This window comes from Rhyacophila brunnea, unplaced genomic scaffold (assembly GCF_057557595.1).
Source record: "Rhyacophila brunnea isolate RB1 unplaced genomic scaffold, BYU_Rbru_1.0 scaffold_4, whole genome shotgun sequence".
Lineage (NCBI taxonomy): Eukaryota > Metazoa > Arthropoda > Insecta > Trichoptera > Rhyacophilidae > Rhyacophila > Rhyacophila brunnea.
In genome coordinates, this window is record NW_028233068.1 from 12,284,353 (window position 1) to 12,303,174 (window position 18,822).

General features: G+C 34.3%; 1 protein-coding gene across 2 annotated transcripts; it reads left to right on the top strand.

The window, feature by feature from the left end:
• The first annotated feature begins 1,723 nt into the window (after window positions 1-1,723).
• Window positions 1,724-16,906, top strand: GPHR (Golgi pH regulator). Of its 2 annotated transcripts, none has more exons than XM_085953784.1 (9): window positions 1,724-1,852; window positions 2,943-3,106; window positions 3,305-3,411; window positions 3,820-3,923; window positions 4,631-4,752; window positions 4,994-5,250; window positions 6,203-6,384; window positions 11,869-12,054; window positions 14,282-16,597. In XM_085953784.1, the coding sequence occupies exons 2-9, from the start codon at window positions 3,060-3,062 to the stop codon at window positions 14,525-14,527; spliced, it is 1,251 nt and encodes a 416-aa protein (XP_085809910.1). In that variant the 5' UTR covers window positions 1,724-1,852; window positions 2,943-3,059; the 3' UTR covers window positions 14,528-16,597. The 2 variants fall into 2 exon arrangements, with proteins under 2 accessions (XP_085809910.1, XP_085809909.1); XM_085953783.1 differs by lacking the exon at window positions 1,724-1,852 and adding an exon at window positions 1,927-2,096 and having other exon boundaries at window positions 14,282-16,906.
• The last annotated feature ends 1,916 nt before the right edge of the window (window positions 16,907-18,822 follow it).

The window sequence follows — 18,822 nt, forward strand, 5'->3', positions numbered from 1 at the left end:
AAGTAATTTAAAGAAAAGGATGGGTCTAGTCCATTTAGATACAAAAAAACATTCTGCATGAAAAGGTCGATTTCGACAAAAACGCATATTCGACAAACCAATCCTATAGCGACGGTACGTCAAGACGTTTAACACATTTTACCACGTTTTAATCTTTCACGTGTGCCGTACGTCAAATCATTTTACTACGTTAGTCACAAATGAACGTTCGCAATTTCTCTCGCCAATTTATTACGGACCTTATGGACATGTGTAAAATATTCCCATGTTTGTGGAGAATCACATCGGCGGCATATGAAAATCGAAATTTACGCGATGTGGCGTATGTACAAATAATTAATTTCTTCAAAGAGAGAGGATTTCCCGAGGCTAATAGATAGAGACTTTGTAGTAAAAAAAAAATCAAAGCCTTAGGGGTTTTTTTTCGGAAAGAGTTAAAAAAAAAAGTAGAGGAAAGTCGATGTAGCGGTAGCGGAAGATATGAAGTAGGTATATGAGCCATCATTGTGGTATTACGATCTGCTGCCCTTCACGAAGGATCAAGAGCTTCCAACGGAAAATATGGATTAGGAGTCCGGGATATTGAGAATGAATCTGTAATCAAATGATGAACTACTGTTCATTATTAAATATTTTTTTAAATCATTTGGATAGTTTTGACGTAATTCATCAATTAAGGGTAGGTGACCAAAACACCGTCTATAGTCTTTAGCCCAAATTTTTTGTTTTTTGTTTTGACTTAAACTTATATTGCGCCTCCACAAGCTCAGCTAGGATAATATTTCTTCTTTGTATATCCATTTATAGTGTACAAATTAAGTGTGTACAGATGCCTTCTTGTATAAAACTAAACTACCATGTTATTATATTAATAAACTTGTTCACGTATTATATTTTGGTTATGTTGTGTGCGGAAGGATTTGATTGAATTGTTTTATCTCAAGAATGGTTTGTTTACGAAACTGTGTTTGAGCTAAATGTCAAAATGCAGTTTGTCAAAATAACACACTCTAACTAAAACCGTTGAATTGTTGTACGCTCCAACGACTTCCACGATCACGCCGTAATGAACGCGCGATATGCCTTTGGACGCTCAATCCCGGCGCGCGCTCCTCAAAACATGCGCAAAACGTTGTACTATCGCACAGGATATAGTTGACATGTAAATTGTAGCAGCAGACACATGTGTGATATTACGCGCTCAATAACGGGTTCCGGCGCGTACGCTCCTATGCATGCGGTAAAGAATGTTTGTGTAAAGGCCGCTATTGCATCTCTTTAGCCAGCGCTCCATTGTCACGCAAGTCAGACGATTTACAGTCTTCGGACTTTGTTTTCGCGTGGAGCACCCCAGACTTGCGGACTTTTTAATCCGCAGACCAGGCTCGTTTGATTTCAAACATGTTTGATATTTTTGCCAGACTTCGTCAGTCGATCACTATGCAAATTCGAGCAATCATTCGGACCGAAAAAAAAATCTGTAATTGTTTTAAACATTTTCATTGATTAATTTGTTAATTTAAACATTAGAAAATGAGAGATTTACCAATTTTTTTTTTGAAATTCATAAAAGAAATCGTAAAACTTGTATTGTTTTCACTGCTATATTATTTTATGCAAGTCTACATATAAATAACACAAAATTATAGGATTATCGGACGACATTACGAGAATCGTAACTTTTCACTGTTGACTGCTCGACTTTTTTATTCGTAAGTTGATCAGTAGCAGAGCATAGACAAATCGGACGATTTATTGTCCTCGGACTTTTGGCTCGCCAATGGAGCGCTGGCAAAATGCCAAAATTGATAATAATCGTTTTTACTCGGTTCTACTCGATTAAGTATCCAGCGTAAGTATTATTTAATAAGGACCTGTGTGGCAGCCCTAGCACCGGCTGCTAATTTACGTTTAATATCTATAGTCACTCGCTAACGTCAAACTGACGTTTTAAGTTTGACATGCCGTGTAAAAAATAATGTTGTCGGCTTTTTAAGACTGTATCATTGATCATATTTTTTTTTTAAACATAAGAGTAATTTATTTGGGATATCATGGGGTTTTTAGAGGACACGTTAATAATCCTAGTTTCACAGGTAATTCGATTATTGTAACACAATGACATAATATTATGTTATTTATGTAGTTTCTTAAGTCATTGTTTTGTTGACAGAGCTGCTTGAATCATGTATTCTACCTTGTCGTTGAACAAAAAATATCTTTTAGAAAATGTAGTTTACTATGTGCGTGACAAGGATATAAACAACCGGTTAATGTTACCTGTAAATCGTCAAGTGACACCTGTTTATAAAACCAGCCACATTTTGTTTGCACAAAAAAACCTATGTCCCGGCTTCTATTCTCACTTTACATATAAAATTGGGAATTCAATTAAATTTGTTTAATATTAATTACTTATCTAACTATTGCATAAACAGACATGCTGCTTAAAAATGAAGAGGAAACATGAGCGAGATTACAAACATCTTATGTGTAAAACAAAATAAAATTCTTTAGAAAGTTTTTTTTTGTGTTGGTGACTTTTGTCTGAACGGTGATGATAAGTGTAAATATGAAAAACTACCGTGAAAGTCTGATGCAATTTTAATGTGGTTGAGTAACTACCAAAATAACTATTGTGTAGGTTGGCACATTGAAAAATGGCAGTATTTTTGATGACCTTTTATTATTATATTATTATAAATACGACATACTCAATGTTTTATTATGATTCTGGTGTGTATGTATTTGGGTGCCTGAATAATTGAAGTTGTCAGTTCTTTCACAGGTAGTTACAATTATTATAAGCTACATTAGCGTTATAAACTGAATGCTTTAGTTCCATTCATAAATTCCACAAATGAATCATTAGTTTTAGTAGTCTCTTTTTAGCTTCATTTTCATAATATATTTAGACAATATGACATTATTTTTATTTCCAGATATGCTTTTTTGCCGGAGGATGGGTATTCTTCGTGAAACAGTTGTTCCGGGACTACGAGGTTCATCACTCGCTGGTTCAGCTGATTTTTTCCATAACTTTTGCCCTCAGCTGCACCATGTTTGAGCTTATTATCTTCGAGATAATAGCTTATTTAGACTCAAGGTATTTTCGCATTCCATGAATAACATTATAATATGGTATCAGATTTAATAAATTAGATCAGAATATTCTGATGATCGGCTTTTGTCAGAAATAGCTGTCAAGACATTTTACTGGACTATTCAGTATAACGTTACGTCCTAGTCGAACAGAACAGACATCTATATGGATTAACTTAATAAAGACCTGTTGTTATTTCAGTTCCAGATATTTTCACTGGAATTTGGGACTTTATATGATGCTGTTCATGGTGATTGCTGTTATACCATTTTATATAGGCTACTTTTGTATTAGCAATATCCGTTATAGTAAGTTTTTTTGTTTTTAATAATATAATACAAACTTACAAACTCTATTATCATTGCTTATTCGTTATAGAACTCACAGTTTTTTTTTTACTATTTTATCAAAATATCGTCGCTGTAGGATTGGTTTGTCAAATAGACCAAATGTCAAATGTTCAGGAGACAAAAAACAAATTTGATTATCCTATATGTAAATACATGAAGGTATTTAAATTGTTGTTTTTACAGCATATGAATGCTGTTTTCATTACAAAGCAATTTAAAGAAAAGGATGGTTCTGGTCCATTTAGATACAAAACATCATTCTGCATTCAAAGGTCGATTTCGACAAAAACGGATATTCGACAAACCAATCCTATAGCGACATACCAAAATCTGTATCTTTATAATAATATGAGCAATATTTTTTAGTACGTCCGAATTTTATTGGCCCGATGACATTATCGGTGTGGTTTATATATCTATACTTCTTCTGGAAACTTGGAGATCCTTTTCCGATTTTAAATCCAAAACAGGTGAGTAATATACATTACACAAATTAGTTTACAATAACTGAAACCTACACTGGAAAGTAAACTCTTGGCAAAAATAATATCAATATAGGTGGATTATATTCTGACATTGTTTCTTTCATTCTTCTAATGCTATGTTTTTAAAAACATCTTCGGTTAGTGTTACTAGTTCTGCCGTTTTACAGTATTTATCTTGACGAGCAACCAAATTTCGTGTACATTTGAAAGCAGAAATAATGTGTGACGAAATTGGAAGAGTAGTTAAATTTTGCTATTATGCCAACTTATGATGGTCATAGAATAGTGCTATCTCTCAGTGGACAACTTATACTAGTAGATCTAGTCCAGCGTTTCTTAACCTATGGGTCGCGACCCAAAATTGGGTTGATTGGTATATTTAGTGGGTCGCATTGTATTGAATACAATATTCTGGCAACACTGTTTAACGTTAACATTTCACGCGATCGCAGTGGTCAAAACTGCGGAGATGCAATTGTAGAAAAAGTGAAACAGATTCCTCTGTCAAATGATACAATTCATGCACGCATCAAAGACATGGCCTGTATGCTATACCCTGCAGATCAAAAAGGTTAAGAAATGCTGATTTAGTCTATAACATTCTCATTCCTACTATAACATATTATTTTAACATCTTATTATTGTCTATGGCTTTTAAAACATTATTTGTTATTGATAGAATGTCTTTTCAGGGTATACTCTCGATGGAGCAAGGAGTCTCAAGAGTCGGTGTAATCGGTGTTACTGTGATGGCTATACTCTCTGGATTTGGTGCTGTCAACTATCCTTACACATCTATGGCTATCTTTATAAGGTGTCTAACTATTTTATTCAATATAAATGTATTTCCTATTCCACTTTTTCCCAAACTTACGCCATGCTGGTACCCCTTTAGAGACAGAAATTTTAGTGGCATACCCCACTTTTGGCGAATAAGCATGGGTCTTTTTTTTATTTTATGAATTGTCATCATGTCATTCGATTACCTTTACCAATTCCTGTTGTAGAATTTCAATGGTGTGACATAAAAATTGATTTGATTTATTATCTTGGAGGCCAGTGACGCAGTCGGATGTGCAGTCGATGGAGAAAAAGCTCATGCAGACGATGGACATGATTTTGGTGAAAAAGAAGAGAATAGCACTGGCTAAGGCGCAGGCTCAGAGTGTCGGACGACAGCGCCACATGCAGCAGATGCCAATGAAAGGGGCCAGTGGTTCCACCACTGGCAGTGGAAGCGGGGGAGGTCTTTGGAACTCCTTCATGGCTAGTGTTGGATCTATTGCAAATCCGTATGGTCAAGCTACAGAGAGTGAGTACAACTTTTACTGCCAGCATTATTCTGATTAGACCGATTGAGGATAGAATGATTGTAAACACAATCGGCTGTGGAAATAATATTTATGTAAACATTTTACATGGTGCTAATAATTATCATTCCATTTAATGGTGTTAACTGTCAATTCTTAGTAAAAATGTACTGTATTAATGCAAATAAAATAAAAAATATATTAGTCATTCCACATAATGTAATCTATTTTAATTAATTATAAGCTCATGACGTTACGTAATGAAACAATGTATTTACATACGTCATGCATGTGACAGGAGAAAGTGTACGTGTAAAATATTTGACAGGCAAAAAATGACGGGATTGTGAAATTTGTACCATTAGTTGCATAACCCTGTATATTCTGTGTTTGTCTGGGAAAATGAATTCCTATGCGTTGATTCGTAATTCGATTCAATGCATTATAAATTATAATTTTAGATGGTATTTTGGGTTTTTCTCACCTCACTAAAAATACTAAGCACACTTAATTTGATTTTACAGCCCAACTCAAGGAATTTACCATGAGTGCCTTTAGATTTTTTTTTTTTAGAATTATTAATAACCATGTCCTTGCTTTTTCATACAAGGTGGTTTTCTCACAATCTTTGGCTCTATATATATAATATACGAACAGACATTCTCATCTATGAACCAAATAACAAATAAACTTAGAAGCAGAATAACGGATGAAAATTTACAATCATGTAGTTAGTAATTTTGAACAATCACAAACACCCAGGCTTTGAAAAAAACACATAAATATTGTGTCCTGACCGGGAATCGAACCCAGACTATCGGGTGGAAGGCAAGCGCTTTACCCACTGCACCACGAGAGCTGCCAAAGTGCTTTTAGATTATTATGCCACGATTGAGCGATGTTAATACATATCTATTTTTATCATAGCAGTTAACACTGAATTTATATTTTTAGACATAGGTCAGCTGAAATCAGAGATTGTATGCCTGGAGGAATTGGGGCGGCAGCTGTTTTTGGAAGCTCACGGCGCCAGATCGATGATGGAGCGCATTCACTGGTCTGCCACTCTTCAGGGAAGATACTTCAACTGTCTCGGATATTTCTTCTCATTGTATTGCACATGGAAAATATTCATTGTAAGTGTGTGACTAGAACAATTTCGTTTTTACCATTTCTATGTTTACTTTGCGGTCGCTATTCAGTAATGAATAAAAAGAAAAATCCACTTTGTGATTTTATCACATTCATTCAAAATATTAAATCAAATAAATAAAGGAGACACTCCAATCCATATTATATTAAATGTTAGTTGTGATGAAAATGTTATTGTTAATGAATGTGAACACTCTAGACCAGGGGCTCCCAACCTTTTTGTACTCTAGAGCACATTCTAAAATATTGGTAGGGTGGCGGGCGCCACCTATTTTTAATCGACAAACTCCTTCCATAACTTCTCATTTTCCCATAATTTATTTTCTTATATTCATAATTTATTAATAAATAATAAGCAAAAATGTTTCAAAATAATAAAACTATTATTCAAATTGCATACACACAAAGAAATGTATTTACAAAATGTAAACAAAGTAAACAAAATACACAAATACAAAGAAAATATTTTATAAAAAAATAGAATATCAATATGTCAATGTGATCTTTGGCATTGCATATCATTGGCCAGTGCCTCATAATTAGGAGAGTATGACGATAATCCTGTTAGCAAATAATCATAAAGATGCTCATCGGTGAGTCGAGATCTATATCTTGATTTTATTAAGTTCATGTTTGAAAACAATGATTCGCATAAATATGTCGAACCGAAAAATGATTCAATTTTATATGCCGCTTTATTCAAAAATGGGAACTTTTCTCTGTCCACTGTATTCCAAAAGTCCTCTGATATTAAGGATTTAAGCAAAATATCATTCTTAAGCTCCAAAATTTCTAACTCTAGTTCTTCTGTCTTACCTTGAACATATTCTGCAATACATGCGGCCATTTCCATTACATTTATTTGGCAAGTAAAAGGATTGATACAGAAGGAAACAATTGGCTCGATATCTGTAAACTGCAAAAATCTCTCTTCAAATTGTTTTTTTAACACTTTAAGATGCTTAATAAATAATGACCCGTTTAATTCATTGTTACCTAGCATTTTATTCATATGTGGGAAATGCACGAGAGAATTGATCTGCAGATGTGATATCAACAAATCCAATTTAGCTTTAAATGACTTTACAGAGCTTATCATTTCAGCTATGTTTTTGTCTTTCCCCTGCAACTCCAAATTTAAAGAATTCAATTTTTCCATGATGTCTGTGAGAAATCCCAAATCAATCAGCCAGCGAGAGTCAGCTAGTTCATCATAATTTTCCTTTTTATCGTTTATAAATGTTTTTATTTCTTCAATTAAACTCACAAATCTTGTAAGAAACTTTCTTTTACTGAGCCAACGTACTTCAGTATGCAGAATAAGATCATGTTTTTTATCTTCAGTATCTTCTAACAGGGCCTTGAAAAGTCGGTGTTGCAAAGGAGCTGCTCGAATAGAATTGATTATTTTTGTAACTATTTTCATAACGTGTTAAAATGGCAATATTTTACAACACAGAGCTTCCTGGTGGATAATACAGTGGTAGGACATAAAGTTTGAAAATGATTCATCCTTCTTGCAGAGGGCAATAAATCCTTTGTTTTTACCTACCATTGCTGGTGCCCCATCGGTGGTTATCGCAGACAGCTTGTGCAAAGGCATATTTATTGACTTGGCGTATGTTCTGAATGTATTATAAATATCCTCACCCCTTGTCTGTCCTTTCATAGGTTTTGCAACATATCCTCTTTTACTGTGAATTTACTAAATACCGTTCTCACCATAACTGCTAACTGTGCAGTGTCTGATATATCTGTTGACTCGTCAAATTGTAGCGAGAACAGTCACATATTTCCATGGCAGTCTTTAACTGAGTTTGTATGTCTGTTGAAATTGCATGTATTCTTCTTGTGACGGTGTTATTTGACAACTGTAAGTCTTGTATTGCTGAGACAATATCACGTTTGTTAGAAAATCCATCAAACAAACAATCGGCAACAGTCAAAAATAGTTTTTTAAACAACTCACCATCAAAGAAAGGTTTCTTCATTTTTGCGAGTATGTGAGAAATTTTGAAAGAAGCAATGGTGGCCTTTCTAGAATTTTCCACATGTCTAGAGAAAACAGTCTGTTGTAGAGGTGGGAAAACTGGTCGATTTTGAAGACTAAGTATACTTACTACCAGTATTAAAAAATACTTGGTATCGAAACTTGTTCCAAAATACTTCCTAGTATTTGAAATATGGGCTATAATAGAATCGTTAAAAATACATCCGCTTTTCGGAAAGTCCCATTTTCGAGACAGGTATAGCTGGAACTATGGCACTAGTCACTCCTGTTTCAGTAGAAAATACTGGAGCATTAAAAGCACTGGTTTCATTTATCTGTAAAGCATTTTCATTTACAGGTGGAGCTATATTTTGCCTGGCAAATTCAATATGAATAGTTGGGTGCTTGCGCTGTAAAAGTTTCTTCAAATTTGACATTGACTTGTATGAATTTTTTATTTTACAAACATTACAGATGGCATAATTTGTAACTATTTCTTTGGAACGATTCCACACGAAACTTAGTAGCCATTTTTACACAAATTGTTTATTAAGTATAATATAATTATTATCCATTTATACAATCACGCATACAATTTGAATTCAGTTTATGTTTATAAGTTCCAATTATAACACTAAAAAATCGAGAAACTCGATGTGACAAAACCAGATAAACGCGTAGTCAGTTAGCGTTATCAGAACGCCGCTATTCCGGCTTGCGACTGACGTCAACTCGATGTAAATATCTTACTCAACTGAAACTAAAACCAGTCGCATACTAAACATACGCGAGTCGCGACGCCGAGGTGTGATGATACGAACTATCTAGCGGGCGGCGAGATCACATACCATGCGTCGAACTACGGAACTCGATAAAGTCTCATACTCAACTGAAACTTAAAACTCTTAAAACTAAGGCGAACTCAAATAGTATACTATAAAACGAATGACCATTTCTGTCCTTCACTATACCAACTTTACAACAGAGGAGAAAGGGAGAACAATGACAGTTACGTGTATTATGATATCTCGCTCGCGCGCATTTAATATCAATAGCGTTGAAAGTCAACCAGCATTACGCGAGTCACTGCTAGACGCGACTCGGCGCGGGGCAAGTCACTGCGATGACATCATCAAATGCGTTCGAATCCGAACATCTAATACGTTTCAAGTTTCTTGAAACAAGTTTATTGGGCCACAAATACTTAGTATGGATAGTTTCATCCGAAACTTAAGTACACAAACTGGTGACAGTATTTCCAACTCACCTCTAGTCTGTTGTGCAGTTAGACTTTATTTTAGTTGACATATTTTTTTCTTTCTTACTTCAGATTTAATGGACAATTCACATCAAAAGTGGCATGAATTGTCTGAAAGTGTCGTTCAACATTATGTTTTTTCGGCACTGCAATACTACTACTACACAACAAACAGACGCATTTATTTTTCACATTAAAGAAACAATATGATGCCTCCCAGTCAGTGTTAAAATTATAGGTTCGTTGTCTTTTACTCGGTGCACTCATTTTAGAACTATATAGAAGGAATATCAAAACTCCTAATTCGTGTTTCGTCAGACGAAGATGTCTCCTAGCTAACTGTCGCGACCCGAACGGGGCAGCAATCGCAATCACAATGACAACAACGCGGTTCCAGGCGGGGAATGCTATTTGCACATCACTCCTTGTACACGCCGAAAACCCGAACTGAGCCGATGATCGCCGAAGTAAACGGGACGGTACGAGCACGTGACTACTGTCACGTGCTTCGGCGTTCATCGGCTCAGTTCGTGGCGTTCGTTCACTTCGGGTTTTCTGCGTGTGTCAGGCTAGCGTGAAAATTCTGTCTCTGTCGAATAGTGGCGGGCACATACGAATCGTTCCGCGGGCGCCATGGTGCCCGCGGGCACGGGGTTGGGAACCCCTGCTCTAGACAAAAGTTCCAAATTTTTGTAACGTGTTACTTAGGGCCATATTTTTTAATTGATTTTTGATTTGAATTTTTGATAGAAACCACCTACTCCGGTGGCCATCTTATATTTTATAGCGGCCATCTTAAAATTGACCTATATTTTTAATACCTAGACTTCTGAAGCACTTAGGATCACAATGTAAATATATATTTTCGCAGACAGCGGATACAAATAGACAATTTATACAAAAAATTGTCACTAGGTAAAGTGCCACCCTTAAGCAGACTTACTGTCCCCTTTCATTTGTTGTTTCGAATCGTCTGCAAATTTGTTAGGTATCTACTTAAATTGTTTTATAATTTATGTTCAGCTATCTGAAATCAACAAATACACCAAAATTTTTTAAATTGACATCGAGTGAAAAACCTACTCTCAAACAGTAATGGTTTTAGGACGTGGAGGTCTGTGGCATTGACAAGCTTAGAGCCACCCTTATGATTTTTTTCCTGTGCGTTAAACCGTCAATACACTGTGTACAGGATTTTTTATGCTTCGATTATTATTTAAATTAAGATGTCGATACTTTCCGATAAGGCGACCCTGCTTCATGGATAATAATTGGTGTTGCTCTCAAAAGTAGCACTATTTGTATTCGTTCCTACATTTGCCGCACCTATTCATTGCATGACCTACCTACCCCCACCACTTCGACACATCATTACACTACCATTTGGAAAATATTATATTTATTTTATTTTGAAAATTATACATTTACTAAATACATACATACTAAGTACACCACCACGATAGCCGAGGCTTATGCGTCGGCTTATAATGTCTAGGGTCCCAAGTTCGAATCCTGGGTTTGGCAAATACACATCATTTCTTAAGAAACAACACCGCGGAAGTCAATTAATTAAAATTTTCAGGGGAAACAAAAAACGTCTCAAAAAATTTAAAATTGATACCTTTTAACTTATTTTTTTTGTGTTTAGTTAAAAAAAAACATTTTTTCATTCAAAAAGAATTTTTCCATAGAAGGAACACGGTGTAGGATTTTTTTACCTACCGAATGGTATTCAAAACTCAAAACCGCCAAATGGGGACTTACGCGGTGTTGCTTCTTAAGCGATGACATATTGTTTTTCAATTTGTGTTTGGAATCAGAGTATGGACCTAATAGGTTGAGCATCTTGCTAACATCCATTTCTTGTAAAAACAAAAATCCTTTAATACAAACCTCCACTCAAATCTATCACTACAACCAAAGGTCCATTTATGATTCTATTAGGATCGGACATGGTCAAAAAAAAATACACACACACAAAAAACATACATTTCTTGCATATTTTATATGTTTATGATGTCATTATGAAACATAACTAGTAAATGGTAATTTAAAATACATAATTTCAAAAGCCATAGAAAAATACTTATAAAGATCCTAGAGAGAATTTTGAACAGAATTTGATTCAAACACACATTCAATAAAAATAATGATATATTGCCATATTAATTAAATAACAATATTTTATTGTGACTGTATTTTGTTTTAATATTTTACCAGTCAACCATCAACATCGTGTTTGACCGAGTGGGTAAAAAGGATCCGGTGACGCGGGGGATAGAAATAGCCGTCCATTGGATGGGATTCAACATCGATGTGTCGTTTTGGTCGCAGCATGTCTCGTTCTTCTTGGTTGGGTGTATAGTTGTCACGAGTATCAGAGGTCTCCTGCTGACATTTACAAAGGTTTGCTATTAATAGTTTATCATATCAGTATCATGATTGTCAAGGTCTATAATATAAACCTTTATAATAATATAATGATACATTTTGCCAAAACGATTCAGTGACTTAATAAAAAGCATATATAGTTGCATTTTTGATGATGCAAGAAGTTGTTTATTAGTTTTACATGTTGACGTTATTTAAGTATTCATAGTCGTTGAAGTAGTTCATCGATTTAACCCTTAGCACACATTATTGCCAACTCTCTTTAATAAAAATATGCCAAACAGAGTAAAAAAGAAGCTATTTTGACAAGAAATAATTACAAGATGAAAAGAACTTTTTATACACAACGTTTTTGAATTTTCTGTTGAATCCTATAAACTTGACTTGACTAGCTTAAACGATCAAAAAAAATTGTACTTGATAGAAATAATACTGAAATATTAATTTGACATGTCATATTGATTTCCATTGTAACGCACGTATATATTAATAATTTAGTTGCTAGGACCCCAGACCCCTAGCAACCGATAATGTTGCCGAAATAACTTTTCATACAAAACAGACTATAATTTAACTGATTGAAACAGATTTAACTGAAAATGAATTCAATTCTACTTAAAGATGGCTAAAAGTATTAAAAAAATGCATTGGCATCGTGTTCTGATATATTCTAAAAGTTTTAAATCTCTAGCTAGTCGGGAAGTTAGTTGCAAGTCGATTGCAAGATTTGTACTGGATAAAGAACCACCGGACAAATAAGAATACGAGCTAAGAAAAACGTTGTAAAATGCTAGATTTCCTGAAAATAAATAAATTTCGCAACCACCTTTTGATGTCAAGAAAAAAAAACACTAAAATCAACAAATTTCTTGTCAAGAAACATTGTGATAGGTGGTTCTTTTTAGCTTTTCGAAAAAAAATTAAGTTTTAAAATTTCTTCTAAACAAAGTGCTTATAAGTGTAAAATTGAAGGTGAAACCATTTTTTTTCTTGCTGAAAAAACTATCAGAATAGTTGGAACCTGTTTTTAAGAGCATCAATATCAATATACATTTATTACCTTTTTTAAATTCATGTCAAGTTTACGTTAGACACAATGTGAATAATGCTAGATTTTGCAAGCTGAATAAATGATTACTCAAAAATGTTACATCAGACAAGGTACACATAGTTGGAAATGCTGATTTCATAGAATGTAAATACTATGTACTACCATATATATTTTTCACCCCTAGTGAAGGCAAGGGCTCTACTGGAGTGGGTAGCGTTGCGAATGGCGTGGCTGGTAAATTCATGTGTGGTTATTTAATGCAATGAGCGAATAGCTAACAATCATTCCTCATAAAAAAAACTGCAGCCTACACTATGTGGAGTAGAGGTGGGAAAACTGGTCGATTTTGAAGATTTTGAAGTATATTTACTACCAGTATAAAAAATACTTAGTATCAAAACTTGTTCGAAAATACTTACTAGTATTTGGAATACTATATAGAGCGTTTGGCGTGCGTATGCGAGATAAGTCTCATACTAAACTGGAACTAAAACTTCGAAATATCGGCTTCAATAGAATCGCTAAAAATACACTGAGCTGGGGTTTTCGAAATGTCCCATTTATTATAAAATTTAAACACATTTAAAATTTATGAGTTGTTTTTCTGTTCGGTTATAATATTCTTGTTAACATAATGAAGAACAGTGATTTTTTTATTGTAAACTGCGTCACCTCAGTTACCTCACCACATTTCCGAGGGAATAATATGCTGCTACAGAAAATTTATGACCTATTCTCATACATAAGATGATGTCATTCGCATGCATAGATTAATAAATTAAAATATATTTGTATTCGAGTGCTATCTCGCTCGCGCGCGTTTAATGTCAATAGTATTGAAAGTTTACCAACTAGCCAGCGAAACTCGCAATGATATCATCACAAGTTTATTGGGCTACATGTACTGAGTATGGGTAGTTTCATCCGATACTTGAGTACACAAACTGGTGACAGTATTTCCAACTCACCTCCAATCTGGAGCGAAAATGGTTACTTCCATAATGACATGATACTTATACTACCACGACAATGAGATCTTTTTTGACCTTCTAATATCATTACTGTAAAGCTGATAATACCTTATAATTTTATATATATCATTTTACATTACACACGGCATTTTACAGGTCTTCATCATAAAGTACATTCTTTATGTTGTCACCAAATAAATATTTATTAATTTTCTTACAGTTTTTTTACAAGATCTCGTCTTCGAAGTCATCCAACGTGATTGTGCTAATCTTGGCCCAGATAATGGGAATGTACTTCTGCTCGTCGGTTCTGCTGATGCGGATGAACATGCCCGCAGAGTACAGAATCATCATCACTCAGGTGCTGGGAGATCTGCAGTTTAACTTTTACCATCGCTGGTTCGATGTCATCTTCTTGGTCAGTGCGCTGACGAGCATTTTCGTGCTGTTCCTGACGCACAAATAGCGATTGCTGGAGGCGGATGAGGCTTTGTTGCCTTTAATCCGTCGGGATATGCCGTCTCCTTGCAATGGACACTTTCAAATCGGTTTGTGATGATCGTGGAGGATTTTTTTTAACCCTGTGATGTTAGTGTTGCCTGTGATTTCAGGATTTCCCCAATTGACATTGGATTACAGTATCCAACCAAAAACGTTATGAAATAATAATTGAGAATATTATGTGACTGAGTGAAGAGTGGATTTTTTAAATTGTCATTAATACCGCTAACATTACCAAGTTTTATCTATGGTAGTCAAAAACAACCTAACCTAATTGTTTATAGAAAAGAATTACATAACCAAATTAAATAAAAATGTTTGTTGACCCGATATGAGAATGCAGAACGATGTGATTGTGTACATATAGTTTATTCAAATACTTCTAAATTGCCGCTAACATTTACATTTTTTGATTTTCTTTATTAATCATCTGTGTGGTTACTTTTTTTGCTGTGGTTACTTTGATAAATCTGGGTGCCAGGCATCTAATAAAAGACCTATCAAATCAATTGTCATCAGATTTACCACATTTTAACAGTATGCATTGTAGAAAACACTCTATCTGTCTTTTTAAAGAAAGATCATTCAGGGTCTGAAAAGATTAAAGACCAGTTTGGCAACCCATGACACCGGTTCATGCGAACTGATGCTTACTGACTGTATCCCACCACTGAATAAATAATAATGTTGAATGATAAATGTACAATTATTTCAACTTTATAACTTTGTATAATACGAGGGTGGGTCAATAATTCCTTAGAAAAAAGCATTAAAACAGTTTTTATTTTTGTATTTTTTTTTTATTTCTCAACATAATCTCCTTGGAGCTCAATACACTTGGTTAGACGTTTCTCAATTTTTTTTAAACCGTCAGAAAAATAAGTTTTCGGAAGGTCCTCGAAATAAGCATTTGTCCGATCGATGACTTCTTCATTTGAAAAAAAACGTTGTCCACTTAGCCATTTTTTTAAGTTTGGGAAAAGGAAAAAGTCACTGAGGGCTAAATCTGGCGAATACGGTGGGTGGTCGACCAATTCGAACTTCAATTCTTCAATTTTAGCCATTGATCGTAAACATGTGTGAACACGGGCATTGTCCTGATGAAAGAGGATTTTTTTCCTGTTTAAATGAGGCCGTTTTTCTTCAATTTTGTTTTTTAGCTGGTCCAATAAAGATGCATAATAATCCCCTGTTATTGTTTTTCCTTTTTCCAAATAGTCAACGAAAATAATTCCACGTGCATCCCAAAATACAGTAGCCATAACCTTACCAGCTGATTTTACGGTTTTCGCCTTCTTTGGACATGGTTCGCCTTTCGCAATCCACTGCTTTGACTGTTCTTTCGTCTCGGGAGTATAGTGGTGTATCCATGTTTCATCTACAGTCACAAAGCGACGAAAAAATTCATCCGGATTGCGTTGCATGAGCGACAACAGGGCTTTAGAGGCCACCACCCTATTGCGTTTATTGTCGACTGTGAGCAAACGCGGCACCCATCTTGCAGAAATTTTTTTCATGCCCAATTTGTCATGTAAAATAGAAATGACGCTACCTTTTGAGATCCCTGTAACCTCAATTATCTCACTCAACTTTAATCTTCGGTCACTTAACCCATATCGTGGATTTTATTGATCATTTCTGGTGTAGTCACCTCTACAGGACGTCCTGAGCGTGGTTCATCCTTTGTTGATGTACGACCACGTTTAAATTCATTTAACCAGTTATAAATAGTTGCAAGTGAAGGAGCAGATATGCCGTGAACTAAATCCAACTCATTTTTTATTTCCTTTGCTGTTAACCCTTTTATATTAAAATGTTTAATAACAGCTCTAAACTCAATTTTCTCCATTTTCCATTTTTCCATTTTCCACAAGCAAATTTTTTTTTTAAATGTACGAGAAACACACAACAACCCGACTAATCTGATTGAAACTTCGCAGCATACTGAATCGGTAGTGCCGCTGCATGAAAACAAACCGCCTACAGTACTAGTCGCGCCACCTGTCGGCTTTTCTAAGGACTTATTGACCCACCCTCGTACCTACACCCAACATGTTATATTTTTAAAGTTGTACGTACTCTTTATCAATTTTACTAAAAACTGTGTAATTAACTCCATTCCTCATTAATAAATCACTACTAAACCAAGGTACGTCCGCGATGGTTGAGCGGCTAACATGTCACTTATAATGTCATGGGTCCCTTGTTCGAATCCGAAATCTAGCAAATATACATATTATTTTTCAATGTGTGTTTAGAGTCAGAATATGAACCTAATAGGTTGAGCAAGTGGCCGACATCCATTTTGTGGAGGCCCATATATGATCTTAAGATTAGACATGTCAAAAAAAAAAAAATCAAGGTAAGTAAATAGATACTTATACATTGCATTTGTTGAAGTATTTACTTATGTATCTCTCATTCAAAGAATTATAATTCATGTACGGTTTTAAATATGAAGCTGTCAGTTTCAAAGTCGGTAACCTCCATATTCTGCCATTTTGAGATAATCGCAAAAAATTGTCAACTACATTCAAATAGAATATTTTCTTTTTGCAAACAATTAGAAAAAACAAACAGTAAATTAAAATTTCTTAGCATCGTTCAAGTTAATAAAAGATTATGTTTAATATTAGTTGTAAAATATAAAAAATGACGGCTGATGAATGTAAACCACTTGCAATCAACTCTTGGTTGAATTCTATTTAAGTAATTAATGGTCTTTAGGTTTGATATTTTATGAATATACATACGATGAAAAAGTACTTACAGAATCAAATAATGAAAAATATCAAAGAAAGCTAAAATGGAGTTTACCAACTTTAAAACTAAAAAAAAAAAAGGTTTGAGAGTATCTCTTCTCATAATAAGTTTTTGGTAAACTACATAAATAATATGTGTGGAAAAATAAACATAACTAAATATACTTTATTCTATTCTCTAAGAAATGTTTTTGAAATTAAATTTCACCACTATTTACTTATAAAATTGTCATAATTTAGAAAAAAGACATTTTTCTCTGTTGTTAAATCGTTTTTGTTTCATTTCTGCGTGTGGTGTTTTCCACTTTTATATCTTCCAATATGGCCTATGGAGGTAGTATTTAATCTTTGTTAATAAAATGTTAAATAAACATAGGTACTTGTGTTTTTTTTCACCAATAATCCAGCGGAATCAAATACAGAAAAAAGTGGAAACACAAGAAGAACATAAACCCCATAATTTTGTAAAATTGGTTCAGTCCCACAAACAAAAAATACAACTACAGCGATGTTATTTTGAATAGGTCGCTCCTCTGTCATGCTGGCCTTCACAATGGCCAAAGTCAAGAAAATGTTAGTAGTCATGTTGGTGGTTGGTACAAGGACCAAAAAATTTCAACAGCTTTTGTATTTTCACGCGACAGAAATTGTACGATATCTGTGACAGCGCAGTAGAACGATAGTGGCGAACCTGCCGAAATAAATATGAACTATACCGCGCAGAGCATTTTTGACATTTACCAATTTTCACAACCTGTCCAATTGCACCTTACAATGACAACAACGCGTCCCGCTTACGCTTGAAGAATAAAATTTTTTAAAATGTTTTAAAATATGTATTCAAAATTAATTATTTTTTACCATAAGTAATTTAGAACATTTTATGGTACATGTATGATAGCCCGGTGCCACGCTTTGAAACCAATGGTTATGCTGCACCGCACGGCTTTAGCCATAAATTTTTAAAATAATGTATTATAAATTATGAGAATTATTATGTCGAGATGTGTCACACGATCACGAATGATTTCTTTGAACTGAATTGAATGAATTTGACACACATATTTCAAATGAAAAACAACAGCATACTTATTTTGTATGCATATGTATTTTCGCATGTTTAAACATGTGGTTTGGTTCCAGTTTTTGTTTCGACAATGGTTTTTCCGGTTTTCGGTTCAGTTCCGGTTCGAAGCCCCGCAATATACCAATATCTATAATAATTATAATGGAAAACATGTGAATAAAGTACAATAAGCACTTACTTATCTGATGCATTAGGTAACTAATTAAGGTCTGTATGGATTATTTTTTTTTATCAAAATACAGATAAGATAGTATTTTTCCTTGTAACATTATCATTTAGGATTAGTTGAAGAGTAAAGATTAGCATCTATCTGATAATACTTACTAGATATTTTATGGAGTTAATTTATTATGTACCTACTTAATGTTGATTAAAATTGAGTTGGAACCAACAGGATAAAAATATGTTTAT

Excerpts from the sequence above, each read along its gene's own strand:
- GPHR (XM_085953783.1), top strand. The coding sequence starts at position 2,055 with ATGGGGTTTTTAGAGGACACGTTAATAATCCTAGTTTCACAG. Across the intron at positions 2,097-2,942 it reads TAATAATCCTAGTTTCACAG|ATATGCTTTTTTGCCGGAGG; the intron begins GTAATTCGATTA and ends TTTTATTTCCAG. Across the intron at positions 6,385-11,868 it reads GCACATGGAAAATATTCATT|TCAACCATCAACATCGTGTT; the intron begins GTAAGTGTGTGA and ends ATATTTTACCAG.